At 39.6% G+C, this 26,844-nt stretch overlaps 2 protein-coding genes across 3 annotated transcripts; one reads left to right on the top strand and one right to left on the bottom strand.

The window, feature by feature from the left end:
* Positions 1-1,896: 1,896 nt before the first annotated feature.
* On the top strand, positions 1,897-18,082 carry tm9sf5 (transmembrane 9 superfamily protein member 5). Of its 2 annotated transcripts, XM_079670260.1 has the most exons (18): positions 1,897-2,199; positions 3,119-3,186; positions 3,512-3,605; positions 3,723-3,850; positions 4,002-4,131; positions 6,916-7,043; positions 7,212-7,326; positions 7,466-7,545; positions 7,658-7,763; positions 8,249-8,299; positions 8,651-8,783; positions 12,911-13,030; positions 13,119-13,176; positions 13,318-13,477; positions 13,583-13,734; positions 13,838-13,949; positions 14,508-14,679; positions 17,512-18,082. In XM_079670260.1, the coding sequence occupies exons 1-18, from the start codon at positions 2,062-2,064 to the stop codon at positions 17,577-17,579; spliced, it is 2,013 nt and encodes a 670-aa protein (XP_079526386.1). In that variant the 5' UTR covers positions 1,897-2,061; the 3' UTR covers positions 17,580-18,082. The 2 variants fall into 2 exon arrangements, with proteins under 2 accessions (XP_079526386.1, XP_079526387.1); XM_079670261.1 differs by lacking the exon at positions 8,249-8,299 and having other exon boundaries at positions 1,898-2,199.
* Positions 17,751-25,526, bottom strand: gpr101 (G protein-coupled receptor 101). The gene has a single exon (XM_079670262.1). The coding sequence runs from the start codon at positions 21,947-21,949 to the stop codon at positions 20,597-20,599; it is 1,353 nt and encodes a 450-aa protein (XP_079526388.1). The 5' UTR covers positions 21,950-25,526; the 3' UTR covers positions 17,751-20,596.
* Between the last annotated feature and the right edge of the window lie 1,318 nt (positions 25,527-26,844).

The raw sequence follows: 26,844 nt of genomic DNA, 5'->3' as shown, positions 1-26,844 counted from the left end.
GAACATAACCAATAACCTACCATAGCCAATAACAAATAAATGTAGCTTATTTTATTTTTGTTGTTCATTCATATCTTATTTTACCTAGTTAACATTTATTTATTTATGCATATTTTTGTATCTCTCCAACTTTAAACGATATTTTTGGTTTACTATCCTATTTGCTGTCCTATTTCCTCACTGAGCCTCTCAGTCTGACAAGAGATCTCTCCTCCACCCTGGTTGTAGAAACATCTACTTCTTATATCCGTTAGCGCAGCTAGCACCAGATTATAATAACAACAGCGCCGGTACCGGTGCGCCCTCTCCCTTGCTCGTTCTCTCGCTACCACGCTCGCACTTTGGCTGTGAGCTGCGGGCACCTGATAAGCCAACATCCCCCACTTTCATCACTTACAGCGCCCACCGTACGGGGCAAATTAAACGTGTAACCGGGGTGAAAAGGGTGTTACATTTACTGAATTATGAATGTTGTTACATCAAGGCCGAACATTTGGATGAGCGCCAATGGTCAAAAATGTTTTTTCCCTCCCAGAGCTACCAGCGCAGCGCCCCCCAGATCTGGCGCCCTAGCCTATGCTAGAAATTGGCCCTGCCTAGTACATACAGTGGCAATGTCTCAAGATTTAGCAAAAATACACCTTTATTGAACATACAGTAACAGAAATACTACAAATCCACATAACAAACAATGAAAAATGAAAAAGGGTCGCCACTTATCATTATGTTAAGAAAAAAAAGAAAAGAAAAAAAGGAGCCTGGCTGGCGCCCCCTAGCAGCGGCGCTCATATTTCAGCAGCGCCGCTGCGCCAACACTATTTGTATATAATATAAGGGAAACACTGACGTGTCTTTAACAATATCTTTGAGTTGCTGTCATATTTTATTTCACTTCCTCTGACCAGTCCCACTTTTATTTGGAAGCTTTGTGTCAAGTTGTACATAGTGCAAAGACAAACACGGTGACTCATCTCTCTTAAAAAAATATTGTAAAAGCACCACCGGGAATTTGCGACGTATTCATGTTCTTTATAAACTGTAAAGGCCCCTGAGACAAAAGTACAATTTGTGATGTTGGGCTATACATTTTGATTGACTTCGATTGATTTGGTGCAAGAAGTACACTGTTGCTATTAAAGGGTTTGTATTAAAAAATGTTAAGTAAGTACAGTGATAAGCGCAATATTTTCCTTTCGTAATTGTACGTTCGAGTAAATGCAAATATATATTTGCAATATAATATATGAGTCGTATTGCTTGCGGGATACTCTGCCCGTACCGGATTTTCTGGTCAGTCGTCTTTAAATAATCTCTCATATAGATAGGCCTACTTGCCTACAATCCGAATTAAATATAAGTAAGTACACCCTGAACTTTCTTTAACTTTCCCATTATACTTTGTTTACCTTCTTCTTCTTCTTTCGGTTTTTGGCGGATTGCAAAACACTTTAAAGGTGCATACCGCCAACTTTGTTTACCTCCAAATTCTTGTTTACCTCCAAATTCTTGTTTAATATATTCTTTCATAAACCTTTTTGCAGTATAAAGCACAAGATTGTTCGTAGTGAGAAAACAAGGATTTTGATGCAGGAACCGATAAGCAACGTCAGTACTTCCACGGTGTCAAGCCTGTCAAACTGCTGCGAACAAAATGTGACTTCCGGTTTCTTTCCTTTCAATTTAAAATAATTGGCGATGCATGCGTTGCTCATATTGCACATATAATTGTTTAAATTCAAAGTAATATATAAAGGAACCTTACAAAGATGTAATGAAAGTGTAAACTCCATCTATAAATGTATATGTGTTACGTACAACACAGATAACCTATTAAACGAATTTATTTTGAAGGGAAACTCGTTTAACTCGTTTAACTGGAGCCGATCTTGTGGTGTTTCGTCATCAATGCTGTTTGAGTCAGGCTGGTCAGCTACTGCGTCCCGAGTGCTAAGACGTACTAACAGTGTACGGCTAGCAAACATTCACTTTCTTTAGAAAAGGATAAGCTCTCCTTGGACAAAAGTTTTACTGAATCTTAGAATACAAGGTGTCCGTGGTAAAATGAAGAGGCGGATACACTGTGGTTTTGTGCTGGTTTATTCGCTAGTCTCGTATTTCTATTCGTGCTCGGCGTTTTATCTTCCGGGTTTAGCCCCAGTGAGTTTTTGTGCAAAAGACAAAGGCGGTGAAGATTGTCAGGTAACGTGATATTGAATTTATGATGTTCACAATTCTTATTTAATATAGTGCATTGTCTGTAGCAGTTAGAGTTTGCATATTATTTTCAATGTGGTATCTTCTTAAGTTGCTAGCTAGCCAACACTCTCTTTAGGCCCCGGCTATTACCTGGAACCGGAGCATTAGCATAATATTTCAATGGGTTTATACATTGATTTTGCTGGCACACGTTGTCATTGCCATGGTTGTTTTTAAACTAACTGACGTGTGGGAGTTTCACCAGCCCACCAAGAAACTCAGAAACCATAAGAGTGCAGTGTGTGTCTCTGTTGTAGTAGATGAGATGGTGATACAACCCTCAAAAGGAATCCCCTTTCAACAACCCGTATTGAAATAATACATTATAATAGATCATAGTCATAATCGTTCTTGTATTGAGCGTTGCTGTGTTAAAGTTACCTGGCAAATACCATGTTGGCCGTTGGATCTATGCAAATCAATTGAGAGACTGAACTGAATAACTTTTAATTGCAATGGCCTACAAGTTGTCATCAACACATATTTATTGCTGAATTTCTTTCTTTATTAAGTGATCAGATCAACTCACTCAAAATCTCACTACCTGTCTGTTTTTAAACACTGTGATTTGAACTACATTTATCATATGTATGTATATATGTATTTACATTTTTCTTAGGTGTATATATGCATATATATAGTTTTTTTTATATGCAGTGACAGGATTGTTTTTTTTTGACAATTCAATAACCATCATAACGATAAATCACAGTTTAACTAATTATTTGGTTACGACAGATTCATTACTAACATTTGTTGTATGACTGAAACCAAAAAATGGAGACCATATATACTTTTGGCTCGATTGAAACAATGTTTTTTTCTTTTTTTTGACGGACAATTGTGTGTGCTTCTTCTACAGACAGTGATTCAGCTGTTTGTCAATCGCCTTGACTCAGTAGAGTCAGTCCTGCCTTACGAGTATGATATGTAAGTAATGTTAACGTTCTAGTTTTTACGCATTTTAACTGCAGTATGGCTTTTTATCTATGTATTTTATACCTGTTGTGTTGATTTTATTATATTTGCTTTTTAAATGCTTGTTTTTAAAATGCCTTTTTGTAATTTGCTTCATTTGTATATTGTTCTTAAATGTATTTTATCTTATTTTGTAAAGCACTTTGGGTTGCCCTGTGCGGAAAGGTGCTCTGTAAATAAACTTGCCTTGCCTTGCCTTACTTCATTCCATCTGTGCAATATCTTGATATACCTATGTTTTCTAGGTCACTAATATATTCTCATTATATGTTAAAAGGTTCGACTTTTGCAAAGACGAAATTGAAACGAGGCCTTCTGAGAACCTAGGACAGGTGCTGTTTGGTGAACGAATTGAGTCTTCTCCCTACAAGGTGGGTGTCAACCAAAAAATCTAAGCTTGCTTCTCTTACACTGTTTCTTATTTCACATTCCATAAATCTGTTTTAATGTTTTTAATTGAAAAGAATGACTGTTGTTTGCCTTAACAGGTCAACTTTCAAGAAGATGTTAAATGTAAGAGTTTGTGCACCAAATCTTACAAAAAGGGGAACAAAGAGGATGCAACCAAACTGGATTTCCTCAAGATGGGAATGCAGTTGAACTACCAGCACCACTGGTTTGTAAAGATAATACTGCATTGAAATGTTACGCAAATAGCATGAGGTTTTGTTAGTTAAAGGGATAACAACAGAAATACCATCCAACACGAGCGGGCAAATAATGTATTTGTTAAGACAATGTTGAAGTAAGCCAATTTTTCTTTTCAGGATAATTGACAACATGCCGGTGACATGGTGCTATGATGTTGAAGATGATCAGAAGTACTGCAACCCGGGCTTCCCTGTTGGCTGCCTTGTGAACCAAGATGGAAAACCTAAAGATGCTTGCGTTATCAATGTGAGTTTGGATTTATTTTTTCGAAAATGAACTCTATATTAAGTTTGACCTAATTGCTCATCTGATTGAGTAGTTGTGCTTGTTTTGTGTAGGGACCTGAAATATATAGTAATTTACTAAACTATAAATAATCTCCCATGTGTTACCCAAGTAAATTCTGTCCTTTTTAATGTCATGGTTGGTAACCTGCCTTTAAAGAGCCCTCGGATCATAAAGTGGTCTAGCAGACTGATTGGTGAGCCACAGCTAAACCTGGAGACCCTGTACCTCAGGCAGTTACAGCGGTTACCCAGCTCTTTATTGAATGATGACTCCCACCCGCTGCAATCAGAATTTAAGCTTCTTCCTTCGGGCCGGATGTTAGTTATCCCAAAGTGTAAAACAAAGCAGTGTGCAGTAGAGATGTTAAGATTCACCGATTCGCATCGGTGCACCGGCATAAACGTTCAAGATGCGAGTGCACCGGTTGAAAGAGTGCACATCGGCTACAGTTTGGGTTGTACCGGGTTGAACTGGCGATGCATCGATTGCGTAGCGTCTTTGCATCGGTAAAAAACCGATTCATTCATATAAAATCCCCTCATCTTGTCAACGCTCAGCAGAGACGATCTTTGATATTTGCTTCGCCACTACGGAGAACGAGAGTCTCAGTTATCAACACACACGGAAGTTGAGGAGAAAGAGAAACACAGCGCACCGAAAAATACCTACAAATCAAACGTTTGGCAACACTTCGGATTGTTCAAGAAAGACGGTGTAATAGTCATTTATGCTATATAGTTGACCGCAGGTCATGGAGAGTAATAAGGTATCCGTAGACCTTTGTATGAGGTATCTTTATTACTTAACAGGTCTACAGCCATGATACATAGATCCGTCCTAGATGCGGACTTGCATACACACAGTATCACTCCGCAGCCGCACCCCATCAGTAACGTCCTGATGGTATATGTGCGCGGCACTATTACTACAGACGGTCAACTTGAAAAATCACTCGCAAATTGTTAACGATGCCGAGCCGCTTTAAAGAACACAAGTAGTACGAGGAACTTAGCGACGCACATAAAGAGGCGACATGGGGTCTGCGGCTGAAAAGAGAAACCTGAAAGTGAGACATGAGTTAAATCACTCAGTGAGGTGTTCTGTCAGAGAGAGGTGTTTAGCTTACAGCAGCCTGTGACGGCCAATAATAATTTAAATGTCTTCCTTACTCTAAGCAGTTATGAAATACCTGTTTGTGAAAGGTTATTTGTTTTCTTTATTGTTCAGATAGAAACCACTGCTTTCTGCTCACTGGTGAGTTAGCCTCTGAGTGTTAAGCACATCAGGCTGGCAGCTGTATGGGCATTGCTCTATGGTAGCTGTTATTTGCACATTGGTAATCATGAGCAATGCATCCTTACATTGTTTAACTGTGAGGTGTTATACAATTGTACTCTGGAGAGCTTTTAAAGGTAAAAAAATAAACGGCATGATGGGATGTGCAGTACCAAATATGTAAAGCACTTTTTTGTTAATGTATGATTTGCTGCATATAAGGAATAAAACAAAAATCCTCTGTCGTACCATATTGAAGTATCATTATTTTTGCATCGTGTTGAATCGCATCGTATCGCCCCGAATCGCATAATGTTGAATCAAATCGTATCGAACTGTATCGCAACAGGGGTGAATCGCATCGTAACGCATCGCCTGGTGTTTCAAAGGTATCGTTAATGTATTGTATCGTGGCAACGTATCGAGATGCGCATCGCATCGGCCTCAGTGATGGAGATGCACATCCCTACTGTGCAGCTATCGCACAAAGGATTAAGTCGTAGCGGTGTCACACAGATGCCTATTTATGTATTTATTACCTTTCAATGCCCATGTTTGTACTACTGTTTTTTAAATGTTTTTAGAGGTGACGGAGCAGGGTGTACTTTAATTAGAGATTTTTTCTGTGTTGTTCTTAGAATGTGTCTCAGGATGGGTCCCTTGTCTTAAAACCTGAACCTACTTGAATCAATTTACTTATTTTAGTGATTTTTATAGCAGAATATATTGTAATTAGAATTCAAACGTTGTCTATAATTTACATTAACTTTCAATTCAAACCAGAAAACATTATTTTATTATATTTGTAGATCATTCATATAAATTATTAAAAGAAAAAATGTAAGCCAAATTAATGGGTCCAGCTCATATAGAGCCAGAAAAGTACACCTAAAAGTTCTATGTTAAGGTTTATTTACAGGTCATGTTATAATATGAATTAGCTAATAACTGCATTGGAGATACTTAACACACGGATTGTGGGGGAAAACTTCTGTGTAGCAATGCAGTGGGAGTCACAGACTCAGGAAGGAGACACAGGGAGAGCTGGAGCTTAGATGTCAAACTCTGATGGTTTATTAAGAGCTTCGGCCGGAGAATTCACACAACAAGTCACAGCAGTCACGGATCTGACGTCACGGGAGAGTTGCCACGTCAATTCTGAAGAACTCTACCCCAGACCCATGTATTTAGCTAGTTCAGAGAGAATAATCAACATTGTGCATAACAAGATAGAATCATAACACCTCTATCAGCTGACGCCAACAGGCAGGAACAGGGAGACAGAACGCTGAGATCACAGCAGCAAAGGTTACATTGCGTGTGCTCAGTTAGGATAGTATGAACTGATAAACTGGGTCAAAGTTATGGGCCATGGAAAATATTTCCCCAACACCGATGAGTGTATACAAATCTTACCCAGAGAAATCAGAGAACCTGATAATCAATACAATTTAATTTTTTTCCCAGGCTGAGTTCCACAAGAAGAACACATTCTACGTCTTCAACCATGTGGACATCAAGATATCTTACCACAGTGGAGAAGCGGAGGGATGGAGAGGGGCTCGGCTGGTTGCTGCCACTCTGGAGCCAAAGAGGTTACTGGTTTTTGATCGTAGCTTGACATCTTATGACGTCTACATGATATGATTTGATTTAGGTCTAATCTACCTCAACGTGCTGCAACTGAATGACATCTCACCATTCATAACCATCATTTGATCTATTCATAATCTAACATGGAAAGTTTTGTGTGTTTTGCACAGTATCAACCAGGCAGATGAAAAAAACCCAATTTGTGAAGGAGCCACCCCGATGGAGGTCCCTGGGACATTCGATAAAGATGTGTCAATAGTCTACACCTACTCGGTTACATTTGAGGTAGGTCTCCCACCATCTCACCAATTGTAATGTACAACTTATTGTACATAACTAATGTATACATTTTCTATTTGACTTGGAGAATGACAAATACAACGTATGGGTTTTTTTTTTGGACTGAATGTAATTCCTTTTACAGGAAAACAATGCTATCAAGTGGGCCTCTAGGTGGGACTACATCCTGGTGTCCATGCCTCACACCAACATCCAGTGGTTTAGGTTTGAAGATGTTTTCTACCTTGCGCACCACAGAAACTCTGTCTCACTAAAACTCCCCTTGGTCTTGATGCTTGTTATTTGATGCTACGGTATGTCTTGTTTGTTTGTCCAGCATCATGAACTCCTTGGTCATTGTCCTCTTCCTGTCTGGCATGGTAGCCATGATCATGCTGAGAACTCTGCACAAGGACATTGCCAGATACAACCAGGTGGACCAGGTAAAGGCATTGTAAAACATGATATAGATACGTATATGAAGCACTAGCATACAAATAGACATTTCTTAAAGATGCAGATTATGTTGTTAAAGTGTACAATTTGAATCTCATTCGTTTTTGTCTTCTTTGTGTGCTGCAGGGCAACGTGTCGCTACTATGCACATTAAATATTCAAATTAGATGGTACAATTTTAGCGTTAACATTATAGTCATACTAAAAGCTTTGATGACCATACACTATTGAGGCTATGTTATTTGGGTTTAAATGGTTACTTTAAAATGTTGCACATGTTTTTGATCCCATGGATAATACTTTTCTATTTAGCTGAAAAATGTAACATTACACATAATATCCTTGTAGCTAAATGTGTGGCGGTGTTTATCACAGTGACATGGCTAATGCTTTAGTTCTGCAGTGTAAAATACCACCAAGCACACCAGGTGCACAGTACCCACAACTATGAATATTTTGTTACATTTCACAGGCAGACTTCATAAAGCTTCCAACGACCAAGGAAAAATCCTCGGTGCCTTACGTAAGCTTAATGGAAGCTCTTTTAGCAGAACCTTTTTGTGGTTGTTGAATCAGGTGTTTGGGTGTGTGATTGCAGAAAACCTGCACACTAGGACAGAATGTAAAATGTGGTGTGAACATTTGTGCAACTTTCAAGGAAGACGTTTAGTGAATTCATAGACAAGTTTCAAACCACATTTTACAGCTTTTGGTAAACCAAGTTCTCGCTCTCTTTGCCTCGTTTTTCCTGCTACCAGGTGAGGTAGTGTTCACTGCTCGGTTGTGGGTTCACCTTTTAACTTAGATCAATGGAAATATTCATTACTTCCTTGATAGTGACTGTTGCTCTCTTGTTTGCTTTCTCTCTTCCCAGGAGGACGCACAGGAGGAGTCAGGATGGAAGCAGGTGCACGGGGATGTTTTCCGACCCCCCAGGAAAGGCATGTTGTTGTCTGTGTTCCTCGGACAGGGCACCCAGATCTTCATCATGACCTTCATCACTCTCTGTAAGGACTGTTTTGTATCAGTTATTAGTAATACATAGTTTCCTTCTTAGTAATGCCGATCATTACTTTCAATTATCTTTGTGTTCACCTCATCAGGGGCCTGTACTACGAAGCTGGTTCAACCTAACCTGGATATGTTTGAGTTAGCCGGTTGGCCTAATCCAAAACATACGCGCTCTCGCTAAACTGTACTACGACGCGGGTTATCAAGTGGATCGCTCAAGCCAGCCGTGCCCTATCTAGTTAGGTGCGCGTTCACATGAAAGGGGTGGTATTTGGAGCATTCGACCAATCACAAACATGGAGAAGCGTACTGACAGCGCAGCGTCATACTTCCTGAATGCAAAGTCTAGACTATAGACTATAATATTAGACATATGAAGAAGTTAAACTTTAAACATCCATGACTTAAACACTTTATCCAGGATAAAAGCCACATAGCTACACCTGCAAGGTGAATACAGCTGGTAAAAGAAAAAGTGTTTGAATGCGTACATTAACAGGTTTATGATATCACTGCCCCGTCTAAGACACGAGTGGATCTGACTTTAATTAGCCTACATTTGTCTCGAGTGTTTCGTCAACTTAATGTGTTGCTTAAAATAATACTTCTGCATACAGTATGTGAATGTGACACTGTGAGTGTTGCACGGCCAGATACGGCTCAGCTGGCTCAGATAAGGAAATATATGATACATTGTGATGTGATATGCGCGGACTGTACTTAATGTTACTTTGATCCGGTTACTTATGTTGTGGCAGATATTTAAAGGTGACCTATCATGCAAAATGCACTTTTGTACGTCTTCTATACATGAATATGTGTCCCCCCCGGTGTTCCAGGGAACTCGCCAAGTGTCAAAAAACACAACCCTCTCTATTTTCCTCCATACCCAAATCTCTTAAAAAGGGGCTGCAACGGATCTGATAGACTGATCCAGATTTGAACACTTCTATGACGTCACAGAAGTGGCGTTACGGCTATTGGGCCAACTCCACCAATCAGGAGGAGACAGCCACGGACATTGTCGTTGGAAAGCGCTGGAGACGCTGTAGTACATATGCCAGGCCTGTAGATGGTGCTGTTCTCACAGAATCAGCCCATGCAAAGACAGTGTTAAATTGAGCGAAATGAGGAATGGCTAAAATGCATTATCTGTTTGGTATTTTGAAAAATAAAAAGTATAAATATGCCTTATATAGGTTAGGGCTGTGCAATTTAATCGATCCTGCGATATATATCGATATTTTGTTTCCCGAGAAAGTATCGATAGTTCAGCCGCGGTTATCGATACATTAACTCCCATTCAAATCCCCCGTGTTCCGCCTGGCACTCTGCTCGCTGCCCATTCCCCCCCGTTCGCTTTGCATGAAGAGCGGTTACGTCAGCCAGCCGAGCCGCTAGTGTCGCTGTAGAGCATTTCTAGATACACAGACGCCGGTGTCTTCTTCTCGCAGTGAGTGCGAAGCGGTTCAGGAGAATGGCGGCAAACATTAACCACACTGGAGAGGGTCTTCTCTACCGCCGGAGATATCGGCCCAATCCCAAACCACTCCCTCGACGGAGTGAACTCCGTCTGTAGCCACACTCGCAGCTCAACGAGGCTCCCTCCTATCAGATGGAGGGAGTAAATACAGCAGCAAGCTTTGGGACGGACTCCCCTCTCTCCGGCAGAAACAGGAAATGCCGTAACTGTATGTAACAACGGTTTCAAATCAGCATCTCTTAGACAAAAAGTTTAAATTAATAACTAAAATAAAACTCCTAACATCTTTCATTGTGTTTCAAAGCTCTTTTAGTTTTAAACCTGATGTTTATAAGCTTCTTAGTTTTTGCAACGGTCTGTAAATATACACAACTTTATAATAAAATGCACACATTTACCTTTTTCTAGACTAAACACAGGTATGATCCTAAGTTAAAACATATGAGGTTATCATGAGGCCCCCCTGTTTGAGGGCTTGATAGCCCACTCCCGCTCCACACTCGTAGACGGACCCTCCGCGTCTATGAGCGGTAGGGTGTAGGGGGCGGTTTGGGAATGGGCCATCGTCACTGCTCAGAGAAGTGCACTTCTCCCAGACCACGTTGATCAGATTATATTCCTGAACAAAAATCTGAAGACAGATGCAGTTATGTAGAGAGGAGCCTTTCTGTTTAGTGTTTTTGGCTTAAATGTTACTCCTTTGGACTTGAATTATTGGCAGGTACATTTTACATTAAATGTTGTTCTTAGTGACTTGAATTATTGGCTACCTCATATTCTGTGTTAAGCTAAAAATGCTGTCAAAGAATCTGTTCAGAGCAGGCCACCTGCTGCACCTTTTAATTCTCCATTGTCCATTGTGATACTGCACTTTATGTACTTAAGTTTCAAAGGCTTGTAAGCTACAGTTGGCACTGTTTCAATAAATGAAACACATTTTCTCACCACATCTTTTGAGTCATTTTGTCCAGCATTTGCAAGCTGTAGACTCTCTGTCTAGTCAGAGCCATATATTGTATAATTGATGCTTTCAGTTTTCAGTTGAATTAATTCAATCCAAGTCAATGGAACACTCACAAGATGTCACCAAAATCACACTGTCCCTTTAAAATCTTTCAGAAAATGATGTAAGTGTATCGAATTATATCGAATCGTATCGAATCGCATCGTTGGCTGAATATCGTGATATATATCGTATCGTGAGCTCTATATCGTGTATCGTATCGTGAGATTAGTGTATCGTTACAGCCCTAATATAGGTATGATCCTACACTATATTATTCAAATATAGCAGGTCCACTTTAAGTAAGCTTTCTTAACGCTAATGTTATACTAGTCAGATTGCTCTGAAGATGGGAGGTGATATTCTATTAATGTTCACGTTCACACAGTCGGTGATTTTTGCCGGCCTATTATAACTATTATTATACTATTATGTTAAGAAAGATTAATTAAATATCTGCCACAACATAAGTAACCGGATCAAAGTAACATTACGTAGCCTACAGTCCGCGGCACTGTGAGTGCAGACGTCGATGTGTCCCATTATCATTCATATCACATCACATCATAATGTATCATATATTTCCTTATCTGAGTCAGCTGAGCCGTATCTGGCCGTGCAATACTCTGTGTCACATACTGTATTCATTCAGGAAGTATGACGCTGCGCTGTCAGTACGCTTCTCCATGTTTGTGATTGGTCGAATGCTCCAGATACCACCCCCTTTTATGTGAACGCGCACCTAACTAGATAGGACACGGCTGGCTTGAGCGAACGAGATGATAGCCAGCGTTGTAGGACAGTTTAGCGAGAGCGGCTTTGTTTTGGATTAAGTCAACCGGATAACTCAAAACATATCCAGGATAGGTTGAACTAGATTCGTAGTATACCCCCCTGGTTAGCCGCACAGCATAAGTTACCATGGAGATCTAGCCTGCTAAAAAGAGAACCAGCTTCGTAGGACCGGAAACCTAGACTTTTCCCTGAAGTTAGCCGGCTAATTGAAAATCCTGCTTCGTATTATACCCCCCAGGGAGTGTACCATTTGTTTGCACACATCATTGTTCCAGATTATCATTGTTGCAGTCAGTATTAAACTAAACAGCTGCCTTGTTAGTCAACTTAGTTACAATTTAAGACAATTAATTGTGTATGAACTAAAAGTGGTTTATTTGCAAACTAAATGTACAGAGATATATTAAATAAAAGTCAAATTAAAATGTAGTTAATAAAACAATGTTTAACACAAAGGACACAACATTAACCACACAGGTGTTATGCTGAACATACACGACAAACAGATACGTTTTATCTTACTCATTACTTAATCCAAAAACAATCCCTGAGCAAGATTTTAATTTGCCTTCATGGTATTGGACATCCCTACAGATTGAGAGGGCAGTAGAACAATTAATGTGAAGATATTTCTTCTTAAAACATTCAGAACAAGGTTTAAAGCACATCCACTTGAGCCTCTGCAATCAATTAAACTACATTATTCACCAAGAAGACACATTTAAAAAAACATCGTCAAGCAAGTTTGGGGGTATTACAGTATAAAAACCAGGAGCAGTAGTAGAAGTATTTGTTTACTGTTGTGCTGAATGAGCCCACTGATGAGTGTTTGTCCCCTGTAGTCCTGGCCTGTCTGGGCTTCCTGTCGCCGGCCAATAGAGGGGCCCTCATGACGTGCTCTGTGGTCCTCTGGGTGCTGCTGGGAACGCCTGCTGGCTATGTGTCTGCTCGCCTCTACAAAAGTAAGAGTCCAGTGAAAACACCTCACACGGTTTCACAAAAGTCTTAAGAGTTATTGCTCATTCTAATGTCTCTGTTTTCTGCTTCTAGCTTTCGGAGGTGAGAAGTGGAAGACAAACGTGTTGCTGACAGCCCTCTTGTGCCCAGGGTAGGTTTACTTAGCTTTCCATTTTTCTACTTTGTTTCTGCCCTGGAGTGAAATGTTGTGCTGTAAATGCCTTTGCACTACTTTTATCATTCTCACATGTATTGTCCCTCTCTGTGTCTTCCGTCCCTCTCTCTTCCCTAGTATTGTGTTTGCAGACTTCTTCCTGATGAACCTGATCCTTTGGGTGGAAGGTTCCTCGGCAGCGATCCCCTTCGGCACTCTGGTGGCCATTTTGGCTCTGTGGTTTGGGATCTCTGTGCCCCTCACCTTCCTCGGCGCCTACTTTGGATTCAAGAAAGCTGTGAGTTAGAGCTCCGAGTTTATCAAATGATCTTGAAATAATTGATTGTTGATCAAATATGCTTGAGTTTGTTTTAAAATCCTCTCTCTTTCTGCTGCCATGCAGGCGATCGAGCAACCAGTGAGAACAAACCAAATCCCTCGTCAAATTCCTGAGCAGTCTTTCTTTACAAAGCCTGTACCTGGTATCGTCATGGGTGGGATCCTGCCCTTCGGTTGCATTTTCATCCAGCTTTTCTTCATTCTCAACAGCATTTGGTAAGAACAAAGACATGCTGTAGTTCCTGACTTGAAAGGGAAGGTGTGGTTGAGCTCTTTGTTACAGTACATGTAATATGTGGTTTGCCTCTGTTCTTTTCAGGTCACATCAGATGTACTACATGTTCGGGTTCCTGTTCTTGGTTTTTATTATTCTTCTCATCACTTGCTCCGAGGCCACAGTCCTGCTCTGCTACTTCCACCTGTGTGCTGAGGTACCCACGTGTTCAGAGAACTTTGTCTCAGTTCACAAACTTGAGTCTGGAAAAAATAATTGAAACTTGAAAATAAATTCACTGTTAATTAGTTAATACTATAATTGTAATATCATAGTCCCACTGTTGTAGAAATGAAAGAAATACAAATGAATATATTTTAAGTTAGTATTCTTCTCTAGATCTTGCCTTTGAAGATATTAGTTATTTAATGTCACTCTCCTGACTAAAGGTCTAAAGGTTCAAAGGCTTTATTGTCATATGCACAGTAGCCACATTGTAGTTATGGCAATACAAATCTTAAGACCCAGGCTACTCCAACAATGCAATATAAATATATATAAGTCATAAAACATCAATAAAACAACAATACAAATAGTGCAAGAAGAAAAAAGTGGAAATGAAATAGTGCAAGAGAATGTTGCAAGACTAAGTGAACTATATACAAGTAAAATAGAATAAGATGAGTTAAAAATAAATGTTATACTCATACTTTTTTGCCTATAGTAATTCAAGTACACATATCCTAACATGTTATTATTTGTGATGTGTGTGCAGGACTACCACTGGTGGTGGCGTTCCTTCCTCACCAGCGGCTTCACAGCAGTCTATCTCTTCATCTACTCTGTGCATTACTTCTTCTCAAAGCTACAAATTGTCGGCGCTGCCAGCACCTTCCTTTACTTCGGATACACATTGATTATGGTCCTCATCTTCTTCCTCTTCACAGGTGAGGCTTTAAGATAAGTAATATATGAGCTTTTTATTCACTCAAGATTATTTCCAGCTTGTCTTGACACCCTGCAATCATTCCTAGATAACATATAATAATTGGTTTCTTTAGTTACGGAGCTCATTATTTATAAAAGACAAATCATCTATGTAAGGGGTCTCAATTCAAGGCCCAGGGGCCAAATCCGGCCCGCAACAAGAGCTTGCAAAGAATATAATAAGTTTATTATATGGTTACTTGCCACTTTACAGAAGCAGGTTGCCCATAAACTACATCTCCCACAATGCATCTCGTTTTGTAACATGCGCACTGAAGAGACTTGCAATTATTTGCCCTAGGCTTCTGCTTTCAGACGTAGTTAATTATGAAGTTATTACCCTATCAGATAATAATCCAATTCAGAGGCAATTATGTAATATAATACATTATTTTATATATATATTATATATTTATATGGTTACAACCGGCCCTTTTGAGTACAACCTTTATGGGAATGTGGCCCGCGATGAAATTGAGTTTGACACCCCTGATCTATATACACCTTTGCATATTTAGTTTCACTCCAATCTTTATTTGTTATGACTTATGAGCTCCAACGGTTTATTGCATGGCAGAAAGAGGTGTGTGGTTACGGTTAGTCGTTTTCCTTGTTTGCCAGTTGAGCTGCTGTGTGACAATTCAGGACTTCCATCCTGTTCAAATGAAAATAAAACCCATGGTGCAACATTTACTGTCCTTGTCGTTTAGTTAAAGCCTTGTTCTTTTGAATTCTATACAGGCAGTGCAGACTAGGCACTGTGTCATGGATGTTAACCCTTAGATGCATAAGTGGGTCTTTTTTGACCCAGTGAGGTGGTTTTCTTCGAGTATCTTTGTAATTACATTTTTTTTTATCATTTCATATTCCAGCTATTCCTCAGAAAACATGTTTTGGATATCATGCCAGTCACATTTTTGATTTCAATTGTATACATTTTAAGAAATTGTAGTATTTGTATTACTACCCCAAACTTCCATAAGTGGGTCAAAAATGACCCGCATGCATTTTCTATGGAATCCTATGGGAACCTTTGATTCTTATCACCTGTTGCTGTCAGGAATACATTCACTGTAGACCACACAGACTACATCACAAGTGACACCTCTCAGGAAGATTATTTTACACGGCAAGATCTGATACCTGTCAGTATGATGATGATAATAATAATAATAATAATAATAATAATACATTATATTTGTATGGGGCTTTTCAAGGACTCTAAATCGGTTTACAATAAGGGAAGGTTAGCGTGGGGGGGTATAGGACTATCAAACTTGATCAACCGGCATCGAATGATGGGTGGTGGGCTATGAGTAGACAAGAGGAGAAGAGATGAGTTTTGAAAAGGGACTGGAATACTGTGAGAGCCTCAGAATAACGGAGATCTTTGCATCAATATGTTCAAAACATTTCATTTAAAAAAATGTTTTCCTAAAATTATAAATAGTGAAAAATTAAATATTTCTAGTGTGAACCAAAATACAATACAAAATATTATACAAGTGATTTTTCTTAACCAAAATGACATTAAAACGCATATTATTCTATTACGGGTCCTTTTTGACCCACTTATGGAAGAGTGTAGGGTCCAGTCACTCGTGCATCTAAGGGTTAAGAACACTTATCTCCAAGAGTCCCTTTTTGTTTAAAGTTGAATGAAAATCACGGACTCTATTGGATATTTGAGTAGAATGTTCAAAGTCCCTCTGGGTCAGATCTACTTTTGTCGATTTATTTGGGTCACTTCACCTGTCTGTGGATGGCAGAGCCTAGTTTCATCAACGAGCTTCTTCTTTTTTCTTCAGTAGATCAAAAGAAGCCGTTACCACTTTCCCTTATTGCCATGGCTGATAATAAGCCTGTATGCACTCAGGATTCCTGACCATTGCTGAATTTCTCTATGCCTGCTCATAAAGTCCAGCCGGCCGTGTGACTAAGGTTGTGCAGATTTATGTACGACACCATTACCACAAGGATAGGATGAACACAACATTATTGCTGCTTTTGTTTCCATGTTAAAAGAGACAAAGATTGGCGCATGTTGACATGGCAACCGCACTCTACGGCCCTGTCCAGCTCTCTTGCACACCCACTCAGATGACAATAGGGGTGTGTGCAGAAAGAGGATAATATATGGGACTAGATAACGGTGTCGTTTTTCTGTCAAGCAGAAATATACTGCTCACCATGATGCCAGATTATGATTTTTTTTTTTTTTGATGTTAAACTGTCATTAGGCCAGATAAGAAGTTAGCCTGTAGCCCTGTTCGTCACGGCAGTGCGGCTTGACACTTTCTTAACACAGAGCTGTAAGTAGCAAGGGGACGAGATGTCAAAAGATTACCACTAAGAAATAATCCAAGGATTCAAGGAAAAGATGATCAGTTTCCCTCCTTGCTTTCAGTTGATCTAAATAATCCTAATCTCTCTCGTACCCCATCTTTACATTCTTAACCTCATCTCAACTTTGATTTCAACTTATTCAGGATTGGACTAAGGCCCTGTTGAGCAGTCAGTTAGGACTTTCATACCCACTTGAATTTATCCAGGATTTTGACCAATTCTCAACATTGGGGGAGAAAATAGTTTGCTACGAAATCAAGCTAGCTGTAAAACACTTTTTATTTGTCCGTGTGTTCTTCTTGCACACATTCATTTAAAACCTTTGTTGCCTGCATTCATTCAGATTCCCAAAGTCAGCTGTTCTCCCTTGGATGTTTGTTTTAGTTGATTTGAATCTTTTTTCAGACATTGATCAAATCCTCCTCTAACCTGCCTTTTCTTCTCAGGTACAATTGGCTTCTTCGCCTGCTTCTGGTTTGTAAATAAGATCTACAGTGTGGTCAAGGTGGACTAGAAGACTGAGGGACAGACTGACTCCTTCCTGTGGCAGTGCCGGCCTCCTCAGAGCCGGCTGGGTTATAAAGTGGGCTCAATGGTCCTGAACTGAAACCATCACTGATCATAAAAAAGACCTGAAGAGCAGAGCCCGTCCTCTTTTGTGCTTTAAACCTATGTTGCTATTGTCTTTTATTTTATTTTAAAATATATATATAATTTTGTCTTCACTGTTGACCAGTAATGTTTGAGTGGCAACCTGAGAATCATTGTGGGTTCCAATGATCTATCTAGCTGTCATAGTGAAGCGTTTGTTTTGGTGGGAGAAAAATCTCAAACAATATAATTTTAATTTTCTAAAGAAAGTCAAATGTTCTGTATTTTTTGCTTTTCTATTCCCTTATGGTTAAATGGTTTTGTTTTTCATTACCTGTATTGTAATGATAAACATGTGTGTGTACATATAATGTATAGAGAGAGTGAGCAAGAGAATGCTACTTAAAGATTGTCACCATGATTGGATCATTTGTAGAAGTTTCTTTTCTTTTTTTTAAGGTAAAGATGGGGCTATACATACTTTAAATATCAGCCTGTATTGTAGTTCAGAACTTATATAAAACACTGACATTAATATGATACATGTCAATTCTCTTGTTTTTTGGTGGCTAGATTTAGTTTAGCATTGAATCAAACGTTACAGTGTGTTGAACTTGAAGCATCATGTCTCACCAATATTCCTGACTTGTTCAGCCACTGGAGAGATTCTAATGCAGTCATCATAACGCAGATCATGATTTTACTGATTAAGAACATATGTACCGTTGAGATGCACACTTGTAGATTTTAAAAAGCAGTTTGCAGAACAGTTACTTCATAAAACACTGCTACCTTTTGCTTTGCGCAGTGTGGAGTCGTCACCCAAGGTGATAACGCTTTTTCCAAATAAATGCAATTAATTCAAAAATAAAGGCCACATGTTTTTGTCTTTGAGCCACTAAAATGCATACATTACACACACATAACCACGTTATTTGTTTTTGTCCGGACATGAGTCTATTGGATTCATTGTTCAGTAGATTATAGTCTTTACATCTGTGTGGTTATAAAAGGTCACAAACAAGCATTGGCACATTCAACATCTTATTGTTTACACTTCAACATTATGCACAAAAACTACTAGTTACGGAACTTTTGGCCAAACTCAAATGTCTGTTAGCTTTAGTTAAGTTGAGGATCAAAAACTGCCCAAACATCATCCTATTTAGATTTCTTAAGCATAGGGGGAATATTCCTATGAAAAACCGATGATAATATAAAGCTTTACACATGTTACAATAAGTTCACCTTTATTTAACAGACGACTTCTGATGTTGAATAAAGAAACCCGAAATAATGCAAAAGCACAATATAAATCACACAAATATGGAGTTTTAAAGCACTTATAAACATTACTTTCTCTTATTTGACATTTACTTTATTACATCCTTTATCCCTTTGTTTAAAGAGCAAGACTAACAAACTTACACAAGTTTGATTGTCATGTATAATACTGTGGTATGGGTTTCTACTGTGACCTTTTTAATAAACCAAGAATAATATCTAAGCCAGTCAAATCAGGTCCTATAACTTGTCAATTTATTCCCACAAAACTATTACAATCCAGTTATAACAACACAACAGGTGCACCAGCTCATGGCTAAATGTTTTTTTTCTTAACCAAAAGGTTACAAAAACTGGACACATTTGGGATTTAACATACATTTTAAATAATGCACATAATGTAGTAATGCACCTATGACATCCTTTGGCAACACATCACCTACGCAGTTGGATTGCCTTTTTCTGAGATTAGTCATTGCAATCATATAACACTTGTATCAGAACTCATACTCTTTAAGCACACACGGTTTTTTCATTTCAAATACTATATCAGGAGGTATCTTAACAAATGTACATGTATTCAGTGGAATGTAAGAAATCTGTTACATAAGATATTGCGGCATGCAGCCTATGTTAAACCACAGGTTTAACAAGTACACTAGACTAATGTTTGTATCATACCCTGCACTCTATGCTCTGCATTTTATCAACACAAATATTGTGCTTTCTCAGAGAAAGGCAGACAATACGTAAGGCAACAAATACCGAGTCAATATATACATGGGTCCACTGCAGTGACACTCAGAATTTCCACCTTGATTGAGCTAGAATTGAAGGAAACAAAGAAGCTAAGAAAGCATTTCAGTTGCAACTCTTTGTTTGTTCTGTAATTGGCAAGCAATAAATAATTACTATACTCATTTACTTAAAAGGCGCTTAGAAACCAAGTTATTACTGCTATCAGGACGAAAACACACGTAAGTTAACTTGCTCTGCAAGATTCAAAAACAGAGATGGGCACTACACATTGTTCCACAAGCATACCCTGAGTTCATTAGTTGCAGTTGAAGCTTGCTTGCACTAACACAGTAAATCCTGTGCCCTTCGGAAGGATCACAGTGAATACAACATTCAACGTTTAAAGGATATATACTAGTTGTTCAGATACTGCAGAACAGTGCCTTGTCAATACATCTAAGCTCCATGATTAGGGCCAATTGGTCAGAACACCAGACACTTTGATCCTACATAATATTGATCTCAACATGGCAAGTTTAGTTAAAACACTACAAAAAAAATGACAGACGCAAAGCCAAAAATGTAAACTACAAAACGGAATTTGGTTCCATGATTCTTTTTTAGTTGTGGTTTAAATGCCCGTTTAATTTAACGGCAACTAGTACAATAATTGCTTACAGAATGAAACAAAATATATATATGAATATATCACAGCTGCACACATTGTGACTTATCTGAAATTTGGTACCTTTCTATTTACACATTGAACCCAAAAAAGGATGTTGATGACCAACCAGGTAACACAACGATTCCTAATGCCAGTATCTTCAGAATGAATTACCCTGTTGTCAAGAAGGCATATTAGCTTATATTTGCTCAAAGGATGTCAATGTCTTTCCGATGAATCCTCAAGGCAGTTTATGTGCTTTGTTTGCTGTGGACTGTGAGCTCCCTCTCAGAGCTGACGCTGGTACAGTTGGTCTCTCTGCGGCTGTCCCTTGACTTCCTCTCAAACGTGGGGGAGGAGGATGTGGTGCAGTCTTCCCAGGTACGCAGAGGGAAGACCCGAGCAGTCAGGCTGGGCAGGTGATGTTGGGCACCAAAACGTCCCTCTGTAGCTGTGAGGCAGCTCTCCACGGCAGAGCTCTGTCTGGGACGGCCCTTTTTGCAGAACAGACCGCAGAGCAAAGCGAGAAATTCCTTCCTCACACTGCGATGCATGTATCCGTAAATGTAGGGGTGGAGGCAGCACTGCAAAAAGAAGAGCACAAGGGCCAGGGAGGATAGCCAGGGAGGTACAGCTGCTTTGGCATTCATAGATATAGTATTTAGTATGCTGTAAGGCCCCATGCTGAGGATATAGGAGGCCATGATCACAAAAACTACACGAGCTGCCTTGCAATGGTAGTGGAAGCGTCTGTGCCTAACTCGAACAGGGTACTCCCGGGCTGTGTCGGGGCCATCAGGGGAGCCGGCCTGCTGGGGCTGGACCTGCCGCTGTGGACTGCTCTGTCCTTGGGAGTCCTGTGGGCAGGGCTGAGAGTAGGATTGTGTCTTTATGGGGTGCACAAGAGCATTTTGCCTCCGGGCCGCTCTGAACACCATCCAATAACATCCGAGCATGATGAGCACTGGCAGCCAGAAAGAGAAGGTGGACACCACAGCTGAGTAGGACAGGCTAGAGGACCACACTACTGAGCACACGTTGTGATGGCGGTCAAAGTCAATGGCCCCCCAGCCATAGAGGGGAGGCGTGCTCTGCAGGAAACTGAGCACCCAGGTGCAGATGATTAGGTTGGTGCCCAGGTGAGGGGTCATGCGGGTGGGATAGGACAGAGGGTGGATGATGGCCAGGTAGCGATCCACAGAGACGACAATAATGGTGTTAACTCCAGCAAATGCGAAAAGATGCATGAGTACCACAAGAGCCTGGCACAGTCGGGCATCCAGGGGCCACACACCCGGCACAGTGGCTGCAATGGCAAAGGGCATGACTAATATGGTCTGGAGGAGGTCTGCCAAGAGGAGGTTGAGGACGAAGCGGTTGGCCACGTGAAGGAGTTGAGGCTTCCTCTGGAACACCAGCAGAACCACCACATTCCCAAACAAGGACACACACACAATGAGAGATATGAACACCATCTTCATCACGCTGTTAAATGTGGAGGACCAGACCAGGTTTTGCCTGGAAGCGATGAAACCAGGGTCCCAGGGAAAATCTGTGAAATTTGTGCCCACATCGGGGGCCTGAGAGCTCGACATTGTTTGCATATAGTCTCACATCCAGCAGAGTGTTGACATACTGTCAGGTTAGTTCCATTCTGACTAACAGTATGTCAGGAATCAGGATAGATAACACTGTTTGCTTTCAACAATTTGTTTGCTTTCAACTGTTATAACAGCTCCTCCTTATTCAGTGGAATTCATGGGGGGAACATTCAACAAATTCTCATTTGCATAACGTAGCCTATAGTCTACGTGGATAACATCCATTATTACCTGTGTAAACAGTCCAGCCAACTCCATGAGAAGCCTGTAATGCAAGCGATTTTCAACACTGATTTGCTGTCCATCGTGATCAGTGATTAATCCCTTTATTCACAAAACAGGCCCCTTTCTTCTTGCAGACCACATCTGCAGAGTGAAAAATGGAATTTGCCTAGCGACCATAAATCCCACCGTTCAACCTGTCAGCATCGAGTATCGACTGACAATGTCCAGAGTAGACAGTGGCGAAAATCGCGGATAGGTAATCTGTAAATGATGTTTGATACCTTGGTATGATCACTGATGCGATGATAGGTGCTCGGTTTTCATCGTTTTGCTTCCATTTCAGCCTCAGCTCCAGTCAATGGCAGCGAGCTTTCACGGCTCAGCTAACATACGCTGCGTGTCTTCACCCAGCGGGGGTCTCTCATCCAGATATCTCTCCTTCGCTGCTCCTTTCGGATTTCATGGCAGATCAAACATTTATTATTTTATCAGCTTTGATTCCTCCGCAACAGTTTTAGGCTACTTACGTTCGGGTCCTGTCTCCGAGGTGTCAGAAAAAAACCCAAGGACACCTGCACTGAAATCTCCCCCCACTGGAGCTTGTCACCCACCCCTCCCATCTGCTTTTTCCCTTTTGTTGTGAATGTGCAAGTCGTGTTTCACGATGCTGTCTGACACGTCTTTTTTTACATGGTGGAATCATTAGAACCGTTATTTCCATGTTATTAAACAGTGATAGTGTAATTTTTTCCAGATTTGAAGAATAAGGTATAATACCGGCATAGCCTACATAAAGCATATTTGTTGTTATTTTGTGGCTATGTGTTCCTTTATGTAACCATACACAGTCTTATTTATATGGATCATTATACAACAACAAAAACCCTGATTTTCCATTAAGCCTATCTCAGCCTGTCTCACAGATCTCCTTAGTAACAACAAAGTGATTCAATCAGGTGGCTGTTTATGTGATCTTCACATGGCTGTCAGGAGAGAACAAAATAGCACCAAGGAATTGGAAGAGTATATCAGTATTTTAACATCCCAATTGGAACATCTGTTGGTTCCTTATTTCGTGTAGCTAAACAAACATGACAGTATACTGTATATTGAAGATTGAACTGATTGTAATTACGTAGTACAGGTAGGCCTACTATGTAACGAAACAGTTTCTCTGTATTTGACCCATCCTAGTGCAGTGGGCTGCCATTATGTACGGCGCCCGGGGAGCAGTGTAGAGAACGGTGCCTTGCTCAGATACACCTCGGTAGCACTTGGTTTTTCCGGGACTTGAACTGGTGACCTTCCAGTTGCCAAGCCAAGTCCCTATGGACTCCGTCACCATGCACCGCCCACTATATAAAAACAAAACTATGATACATATTTGTGTAAAGCATGTTCTATTCGAAAGAGCACTGAGGCATCATTATTCACATTGGCTTATTTCAGATTGTGGCAATATCACAAATTACAATCATACCTAAAAGACAAATAATTGCTTTTTCTTAAGCTGACCACCGATTTCTGTTTTTGCTGTTTACATTTTCTCAGTTGCAAACTTCAGACATCATTTTTGACTTATTAACAGCATTTGACAAAACAATCTCTCTAAGACACATCACTTCATCCTCATCATCTTCATCGGTTCTATCCCAAAATGTATTTTGCATTCAGTGTTTATGGATATAGCAATAGCTTATTTTGTATCAAATAAGAACAACCCCCTATCATATGACTGCTTGTATAACACACTTTTGTATAAGCCACCCTTTTGATCTCTAGAAACATAAAAATTGCTTAAAAATGTCAACCTTTCTAGCAAACAGACTTCATTACGATGCACAGAAACAAAAATAGTACTACATTGTGCAATCCAATTAGACTGTATCTTACATGGCATACTAATCAATGCTCGTAATTAACCATTTTATTTCAAGTCTTTGCTCTTACCGAGCTATCTAAAAGCTCTTTGATGTGAGTCTCGAGCACCCTGTGTTTTAGATTTAGATTGCACATGAAATGCTGGGAGATGCTTCCCTGTTCTTTTGCTGAATGGACTTTGGTTCAAAGGCAGACCCACGGGCCTGCTGCCTCATTGGATTATTAGACTGTCAATACTGTATGAATGTTCAAGCTGAAAGCTCACAACTTGTAGTGAGCCTTTTGAATTGAATTCCTTTATTGTCATTGCCTATCCACATATCACCAATCAATTAAAAACGACATATACCTGTAATGTATCTAAAATGTAATAATTGTATGAAGAAAAATAGATTTAGTGCAGTCTCTGCTTCCTTTATGACCAATATATTCCTCCTTAGATTTTAAAAGAAATGTTGAAATCAAAAAGTGATCGCCATTATATTCTGGGGGATTCAACTTAATTAGTCAATTTACAGTAAGAGACTGATGAATTCACACCATTTCTGTTTTGTCTAAAGCTTCCCCAAACATTTACTTTTTTGACATTTCAGGCCACTTTGAAGCAGAAAAGAAAAGAAAGTTCAGCTAGCTAAATTAGCACCTGGCAGTGGCAGGTATGCAGTCCAAAGCAAGTAGTATCTAGCAGGCTAAAGAAGACCCAGAAATGCTTTTTATTTGGAGATTGAAAGCAATATATTTTTCGTTTAGCAAGTTTTTTCCCCTGCGAGGGAACAGAACTACATACAAGTTGATAGTTAAACAAACATAAAAGATCACCAAATACAATATTGAAAATGCATAGACTACATGACATGTTGGCAACAATTGTTAGCACCAGCCTGAAAAACCCCTGTGCTTATTAAACAATAGCTAGTTGTTAGACTGCTACCATAGATGCTCTTTCTTTTCTCACCAACACTGGTAGCTAGTTACAAATGACCAAATGGCAGAAAAGCCTAATGTCTGCAGAACCTAACGGCTAGCATCTGGCCAGATAAAAAGTGAAGGAATTAAAAAACAGAAGCATAGCTATTCAACAGTGCCTAAATGCTACATTTACATTTGTCAAGTAGCCAGAAATATGACTCCAAATGTATTATAATTTTTCTCCAGGACTGCTTGATGTTTACAGAAATATAGGCTGTTGCTTGTAAATTTCTTATATTACATATTTGCGTTATTTGTCTTTTTGCCCAAAAGAGCATGGCTTCTGTAACGAGCAATTGTGTATTGGAAACTAAAATGGACTCCTGCTGAGCAACAGTTATAATAAGCTCTTCCTTTTGAACACTGACAGTCTGCTGTTTGTTGATTCTCAACTTTTTTAAAGCATTGTGCATCGTGCAGGAATTTTGCTTCGCCCAGCCACATTTTGTTTGGTCCAGCCCTCTATCTGGGTATGGAGTGATTTTCCTGACTGTTTATAGCAAAAGCTGCATTGCTGATAAAAGCTGAGAGACAAAGATATTTCGTGTTTGTGGAAGTGAATAAGAATCATTCACTCAAATTCAACCTGCAGGAATTTTACTTCGCAAAGACACATTTTGTTTGGTCCAGCCCTCTGCTGGACCAAACAAAATGTGTCTGGGCTTCTTATTCTGGGATTCTTATTCACTTCCACAAACACGAAATATCTTTGTCTCTCAGCTTTTATAAGCAATGCAGCTTTTGCTATAAACAGGCAGGAAAATCACTCCATACCCAGATAACAACACCCAGCAGCATTGTTAGGTGAGAAGGAGCCTTGTCTGTATCTAATTATTGTAAATTATTGCTAGACCAAGCATATGGCATACACACACACATGCACGCACATATAGAGTCCAAATACTAAAGCTAACATTGAAAATAAGCCAATTAAAACTGATAATGTCGTAAAAAATCTGTGTTGGCGAAAAGAAATTCAGAGAAGTTGTTTGTCATCACAGCGAACGATCACCATCATCATTTTGTGCTCACACTCACTAATATATTTCTCTATACTTGAACTTACTGTTAGAAAATGAGGTGAAATAAAAACAAGCGTTATTTATTGTAAATATATAAATCTATTAAATGTAATATTGAAATTCCTAATATTTGGTGTCGTTGATCCCTGCACTACAGGCACCTAAATGCATAGATGCATTCTGTGTTGGTATACTGTGGGACCAGGAATATACAGTAAAAGCTGTTTAACTAATATACCAGCTCTGTAAGAAGATTCATCTTTTTGTAAACTCTCATGGAAACGGATTCAGCAATTCTTAGTTATGACTGTTTGAAGAAAGCATTAAGACGATTAGAGCCATTAAAGTGGTCTCAGAGATGCCAGTTAATGTTTCTGAAAATCATGCACCATTTTGGCGCATTTATAAAGCATCCTTTGATATTTTGAAGGTATTTCTACGATAAACAAAATTTGTATCATTCAGCTAGAAGGATATACACTGATTAAATTGTGTTTATTTTGAACCGTATCATTTAGAAGGCTGTTTCAGATTTCATATACTTTAGTTTCACTCTAGCAGTGATTCTAGGGTAGTGCTCCCTCCCATAATGAGTTAACTGGACGTTCCTTGTGGTAGCAGAAATAAGACCTTTGCTTAATCGCCTCATCAGTGCAGCTCAGGAAATAATCTAAGAAATGCTTCCACCTCTCTCATCCACAGCCCAATAGAGGATGAATACGTATGTCCGGTTTAAAGCAGGAATGTGTTAACTTAACCTCCTTTGTAGAAATGGAGGGGAGAACGCACTTTATTTATTGT

This window comes from Notothenia rossii, assembly GCF_949606895.1.
Source record: "Notothenia rossii genome assembly, chromosome: 3".
Classification (NCBI taxonomy): Eukaryota; Metazoa; Chordata; class Actinopteri; order Perciformes; family Nototheniidae; genus Notothenia; species Notothenia rossii.
This window is presented reverse-complemented; position numbering and strand designations above follow the sequence as displayed.

Excerpts from the sequence above, each read along its gene's own strand:
- gpr101 (XM_079670262.1), bottom strand. The coding sequence starts at position 21,949 with ATGCAAACAATGTCGAGCTCTCAGGCCCCCGATGTGGGCACAAATTTC.
- tm9sf5 (XM_079670260.1), top strand. The coding sequence starts at position 2,062 with ATGAAGAGGCGGATACACTGTGGTTTTGTGCTGGTTTATTCGCTAGTC. Across the intron at positions 7,044-7,211 it reads GCCACTCTGGAGCCAAAGAG|TATCAACCAGGCAGATGAAA; the intron begins GTTACTGGTTTT and ends TGTTTTGCACAG. Across the intron at positions 8,784-12,910 it reads CATGACCTTCATCACTCTCT|TCCTGGCCTGTCTGGGCTTC; the intron begins GTAAGGACTGTT and ends TGTCCCCTGTAG.